The sequence below is a fragment of the Lathamus discolor genome, chromosome 4, assembly GCF_037157495.1.
Source record: "Lathamus discolor isolate bLatDis1 chromosome 4, bLatDis1.hap1, whole genome shotgun sequence".
Taxonomy (NCBI): domain Eukaryota; kingdom Metazoa; phylum Chordata; class Aves; order Psittaciformes; family Psittacidae; genus Lathamus; species Lathamus discolor.
In genome coordinates, this window is record NC_088887.1 from 73,364,689 (window position 1) to 73,371,255 (window position 6,567).

General features: G+C 45.9%; 1 protein-coding gene across 1 annotated transcript in view; it reads right to left on the reverse strand.

Annotated features, from left to right (window-relative positions):
* Window positions 1-5,904, reverse strand: part of IPO5 (importin 5) — a 43,464-nt gene extending 37,560 nt beyond the window's left edge. Inside the window, exons 1-2 of the mRNA XM_065678034.1 lie at window positions 5,666-5,904; window positions 998-1,078 (exon numbers count right to left, since the gene is read on the reverse strand). Coding sequence (XP_065534106.1) covers window positions 998-1,078; window positions 5,666-5,749 — 165 coding nt within the window. The 5' untranslated portion in view covers window positions 5,750-5,904. The remainder of the gene's footprint in view (window positions 1-997; window positions 1,079-5,665) is intronic.
* Window positions 5,905-6,567: the final 663 nt, after the last annotated feature.

The window sequence follows — 6,567 nt, forward strand, 5'->3', positions numbered from 1 at the left end:
TTGCTAGTATAATATTAAAGGATTCTGTTAGAAGAACATTTCTTTGCAGGTGGATAAGCATCAGTATTAGTAAGCCGATACTTACTGAGCACTAAAAAGCAAATAGCATTTACCTCTAAATTGAATACTACGTAAAAGAAGAGACAGTTATCCAGAGAGAAACAGCACATTTACACTTTCCTTAGAATACTGTTCATAAATTCTATATGCTACATCTTTGACTTTTTTCAAATCTAGAGTTTTACTGGACAACAGATGTTTCTACTTTTAAGTGACTCAAGCTTGTAATATCTTGAAAGTTTAGTAGCTCTTGAACTCCACATTTCCAAGTGAATAATAGTTTTACTAATAAGTACTATACCTGACTGCAAAGTATGCTAGCTTTTACAAAATTAAGGAATAACTAAAAGGTACACTTACTGTATGCCCGCAGAAAAACTGCATACAGTGCTTAAACTGCTTTCTGTTCATTCTGTAACACTGCTAGATGACTGCATGAGCACATCCTCCCCAAACAGGACAAAATACAAAAGCCATCTGCAAAACAACTGCTACCTTATTTTCCCCCCAGTTCTCATTTCAGAAGCACAAGATGCATCAGATTATATACAAGCTTAACACACTGAGGCACAAGACCCCAAAATGCAAAATATTCCTCAACTGCAACCTGAAGGACAGCACAGTTAACAGTCATATATCAGTTCCTCATTTTAAGGAAAGAGCCCATGAAACACACAACCAGAAAAAAATGGGCATGTAAGCAATCATTTATGAAAGACTACATCTGAAACTAAGTATCCTCTATCAAAAAGTCTCAGCTACTAAACTTGACACGCACCAAACTAGTTGAGTGGTTCCTCTACCAACATAAATTAAGATGACTCAGATAATGCCCAGCTTGTTTATTTATGCCCAAATGACCAGCACTGATCTCTTGCCCCCCTTTTTCAAATTCTCTTGAAAAAAAATGCAAGATTCAAAGATTATTGAGACATACCTCCTCAGCAGCAGCAGTATTCCTGATTGCTTGTAGGAGAAATGTGATCTTAGATTGACCTGGAATATTCTCATACGTCTCCTGCATAAAAAGAGATGCAGCTTATTGTAAACAATTACTAGAAAGCACGTGTTAAGCACTAACATGAATAGACTTTCCTTTCAAAACACCTTTAGTATCCAAACAGTTAATAGAAAATAACATAGAAAAAAATTAAATCTAACAAAATTATCTGACCTGTTTTAAAATAATGAGTAAAGTTTTAGTTACCTAATAAGACCTGACACATTGGAATGCTCTATATATGGACTACTGGCCACTGACAAGATGAGTTAGGAAACAGAATCACATAATGGTTTGGGTTGGAAAGGATCTTAAGATCACCTAGTTCAGCCCTCCTGCTGTGAGCAGGGACCCCTCTCACTAGACCATGTCACTCAAGGCCTGTCCAGCCTGGCCTTAAACACTGCCAGGGATGGAGCATTCACAACTTCCTTGGAAAGCCTGTTCCAGTGTCTCACCACTCTCATAGTAAAGGATTTCCTCCTTACATTCAGTCTGAATCTCCCCTGTTTAAATTTGAAATACAACATATGAGAAACACACATTCTCTTGAGAAACCATCGTAGCTTCTATCACATAGAAGCTTTAAGACCTCTGGAAGCCTGAAATTGAATTATGACCAACAGCTTAATAAACACTGACAAATGTATAGGCCAAAAAAAGTGTTTAGTTCTTTTTTTGAACCCTTTACAGCTTTTGCATTGTTATGTGGCAGTCACACATCTCAACTATACATCTGGAATAAGAACTTTACCTTTCTAAACTGCTGCCTGAATTTCAGAGCGACTGTTTAGTCTCCTCCTTACAGAAACCCTCTTAATAAAATAGGAAGTTTAATGAGAAGTTCAGTTACACTGTTTTACACACTTCTGTTGTGCAGTACACTTGCTATAGCTTTGTAAATTAGACTGTTTAGAAGCTAGAGTGAACACACAGCAAAATACCTTTTACTATACAAAACATGGCATATGTAAGCATTAAAACCTATAAATACTTGTTTCTAATATACAAAGCCTATGCAGGTAACAGCAAGCTGAAGAGCAACCACTTGAAACATTCAGAAATAGTTCTATAGTTACTGAATCTGAGTTATTTTTGTGAATACAGTCTTAAAGATATATTACTCCACCCTCCAAATATTCACTATCCCATCCACAAGGAACAAGCCTACTATAATTTCATCAGTTCCATGCCTGCCTGCTTCACATTCTTACCATTTTAGCAGCTCTTTCCAATATTCTAGTAAATTTACACACCTTGCAAATACCTGCTCCTTTCAATAAAGCAGTTTCCTCATCACACACTTGATGTTAGACATCATCTTCTTCCACCTTCTGTCCCCGTTTCCTAGTAGGCCTTGTTCATGGAGTCAGTTCTTACTTCACAGTCCCTCTAGTTACTAATGTATCCTCACAGTCCACGAGATTCTGAATCCCTAATGAATACCTGCATTTAATCTAATAAATTCATGAAGACTGCAAAATTAAAGGAGGTTTAGGATCGGAATAGAAAATCTTCTCAGCTTCACCATTTCCATGAATGTATATATTTATATTGTACTATTATCCACAGATATAAAGACATATACAGAAACAAGAAGGTTCCTTAAAGGCCCAGCATGGACCTGAAGCTATCATTCTGTGGACAAGTGAAGCACTGTAAAAGCTGGCTTCTCTCATGTCAATTCTGGTAACAGTGAAATTCTATTTTGAGTTGTTTAGACTCACTAGAAATGGCAACAACCTATCCATTTGTTCACTGACATGATTCTGTCAGTTCAGTAAACCAGATTTAGAGATGTTAAAGAGCACTAGGGCAAAGTAGGCAAAAGGAACACATGGCCAAGACCAGAACCTTCCCACTCTGCTGGTGGAGGACTACTTTGCTGACTTCTCCCACCTTACTACCATACTTGGCTACAACCCTAACTATGTACCTGGATCCTGCTACATCTTCACTCTATTCTTTTAGCTCTCCCCAGCTACTTTATCGAGAGGTACAAATTTCTCACACAGCATGACCAACTTTCAAAATACATGCAAGCAAATATCTACTATCTACTCTTATTTCTCAAGTTTAGAATAACATGAGTACTGTGTATTAAAAAAAGGGCATAAAGTCACAACGACAAAAGTTTCTTTATCAGAAAGTAAGAAAAAGACAGGCTTTTAAAGTCAACAAAGTTCCAGTATTTTTAATGGGAGATAAAATGAATTAACCAGGTTTTAGCAAGCTGGTCAGAATAAGTTATGAGTGTGCTAACGCATACACAGTTCCATATACATAAATACTTACATAAAAGCAGGTTTTAGGTGACTGGACTTTCCTCCCCACCTTTTTTTTTTTACATCTTTCACTACACCCCCACTCAAACAGGGTATGTCTCTAAATGTCCATCCAGTCTAGTGTTCAACAGAACATCCCTCATCCTAATTTCAGTGACCAGACCTATCAGAAATAACCTAAGTCTGTCTCCTTCAGCTCCTGTCCATCCATTTCTCTTTCTCACTGGCTTTCATTAGACACAAATTAAAACCTGCTATTCAATCTACCCGCAGTGATTAGAATCCCTGTGGTATTCAATACTGCTTTCCAACTCTAAGTACACTATAAAAAACTGAATGGACTACACAGATGCTTAAGATCAAATGAGTATGATTTTGGCAAGCAGATTGTTCTTCACAGTTGAAGAATGAGACATAACCGGCATAAGCTGAAAAAAAGGAGGTTCAGACTGGGTAGTTTCAAACCCTTTGCCCTAAGAAGCCAATCAAGCAGGAGCGGGTTGCTCAGAGAGCTTGTGCAGCCTCCATTCTTAGAGGTTTCCAAGATCCAGCGGGACAAAGCCTCATGTGACCTGGTCTGACCTGATAGCTGACACTGCTTTGAGCAGGAGATTGCACTACAGACCTCCTGAGGACCCTTCTACTCTGAAGGGTCCTAAACCACAGAAAGATTTGCAATACACCTTGGAAATATGCAAAACCCAATGCCTGATTCAGTGTAGCTAAATAAGTAAAAGTTACACTACTCGCTTGTACTTGTATACAAAAATCAATGTACTTGAAATGTCTGGTAATCTATCATGACAATTAAGCTTTCTTATTCTGACTACAGTGCACATGCAGCTACGAAGATAAAAAACCTCCAAACTCTGTTCCAAGCAGGTTTCTGACCAGCTGTATGAACCTAATTTCAGATTTCTTTTCCAAGAATGTTTTCTTTCACAGACATTATGACACAGCTAATAAATTTACTTTGTCATGATTTTAATAAAGTCTAAAAAGTTACAAGAAAAGTTCTTCTGTTACATGCAGGCAGTTGAGAAGAGAAACTCAGCTCCCAGGGAATGGCCTCTGTTACAGCTCTATGTTCAGGAATGTGGGAATAATTCTTGCTGCTTCTCTAGAAAGCATCTGTGGTAATCAATATTGAACTCTGCTAGCTTTCTACAAATGTATGTCTCCCCTCCTTCTCATTCCCAAATTATATTTTAGACGTTTTCACCGCACCGTCAGAAACAACGCTTTTTATTCTTCGCCACACAATGCGCTGAACTCTGCTGACCGCTGAAGTGATGAGAGTGATAAAAGACCCGATGCAGCCATGCAGTGGGAATTCATGCTAAACCTAGACGTTAGGATTTAATTCAATGGGAGAGATTCCCCACTAGGCTTGACAATGGAGTCTTAAGCATGACAGAGAAAAAGAATTAACGTGGCTTAGCCATCACAAAGCATTTCAGCTGAAATAACACATCTGAAAAGTTTTGCTGATAACAGAGAAGCTCAGTATATTGAAAACGCTTCTTTCGGTGAAATATTTCTTAGCTGACGAAACACTTAAATACACGTAAGTTCAAAACCAAGCTACTGGCTGGCAACAGAAGAAAACCTCGGCGGGCCGGGGGAAGGCTGCGGCCCCGCTCCTGCCCCAGCCGGCGACAGGCCCCCGGGGTAGCACAAACCCTTTGCGAGGGCCGCTTCGGGAAGAGGCTACACGTGCAGCCGCCCGCCGGGGCCAGACGGAGCGCTTCAATCACGCTCCTCCGAGCTCCGCACCCACGGAGGGCAGACACCCCCTCACCCCTCCCAAGCCAGCGAGGACCGGCCCCGCTACCCGCCTGACCTCCCCTTCCCGGCGGAGCCGGGGCTGTGCTCAGTCACGCCAGCCAGCCAGGACAGCGCCAGCCTAGGCCCTGTCTCGCCACGGGAAACCGCTGGAAGCAGCCCCCGGGGCCCGGCACCGCGAGGAGCGCGGGGCCGGAGCGGCCGGGCGGTGCCAGACACGCCGGAGGACGGGGAGCGAGACCCCTCAGGCCCTCACGCGCGCCAGCGGCCGGAGCACTCGCCAACGACCGCAACAGCCCCCGGCGAGGAGAATCGCCCAGCTCCCCCCCCGCCTCGTAGAGCCGGCTTCGACGGGCGGTGGCAGGCCCGGGCCGCCCCGGCAGCAGCTGGTGCCACTGCTCACACGTGGGGCTCTGCCGGCCCCGCTGCCTCCCTACCCCCCTCCGCCCGTAAACCTCCTCCCTCCCTCCGGTAAGGTCCGGAGGTCTGACAGGCCGGCTTGTCGGCCAGGGCCGTCGCGAGGCGGAGCCGTTACCTCAGCCTGTTTGCGGACCGCATTGTCTGGGCTGAGCAGGTTACCCAGGAGAAGGTAGAACTGCTCCTGCTCCGCCGCCGCCATTGCTGCGAAAGGAAAAGAGAGAGAGGCAGGCCGGCCGGGCGGGGACAGGGAGGCGGGGAGGGGGAATGCCGGCCCCCCCGCCCGCCGGCTGAGAGGGGGAGAAGGCGGAACCACCGCCGCGCTCCGCTCCCGGCTCTCCGCCCTGGGGCTGGCTGCGCCGGCCGTGCTCGCGAGCCCGCCCATTGGCTGCGGTGCACGGAGCCTCGCCTCTGATTCGCTGGCCTTCCCTGTGACGTCATGGCGACTCGGGGCCGGGGTCGGGAGAGGGGGAGTGGAGAGGGACTGTACAACCATCCCTGAACGGCCGTTCGTCTGCTCTTCCCTCATTGGTACCCCTCCGCGATGGAGGCGGGGAAATGCCGCGAAAGGCATTCTCATTGGTGGGTGGCTGTGTCAATCTCGGCAGGATTGGTCAGAGGCGCGGTCGGGCGGTGTGGGGGAGGAGGGGCTGTGCTGGGATTGCCGAGCTGGGGCAGGGCGGTGGGGGAAGGGAAAGGAAGCAAAGCAAAGCAAAGCAAAGCAAAGCAAAGCGCGGGAGATCGCACGGCGCCTGCCGCCGCCACCGCCGCTCCTCCTCGCTGAAGTGCAGGGCCCCGGCGCCGTGAGCCAGCGTTAGCCGGGCTGTTGGGCAGCGGCGTGTGTGGGCTGCGGGCTGGTCTTGGGTTCGCGGGAGAAGCCGTTCAGCACACACCACACAATAAAAGCACAGAATCAGCTAGGCTGGAAAAGACCTTTAGGATGAAGTGTTAACCCGGCACTGCCAACGCCAGCACTAAACCATGCCGCTGAGGGCCTCGCCTACACGGGTTCTGAACACT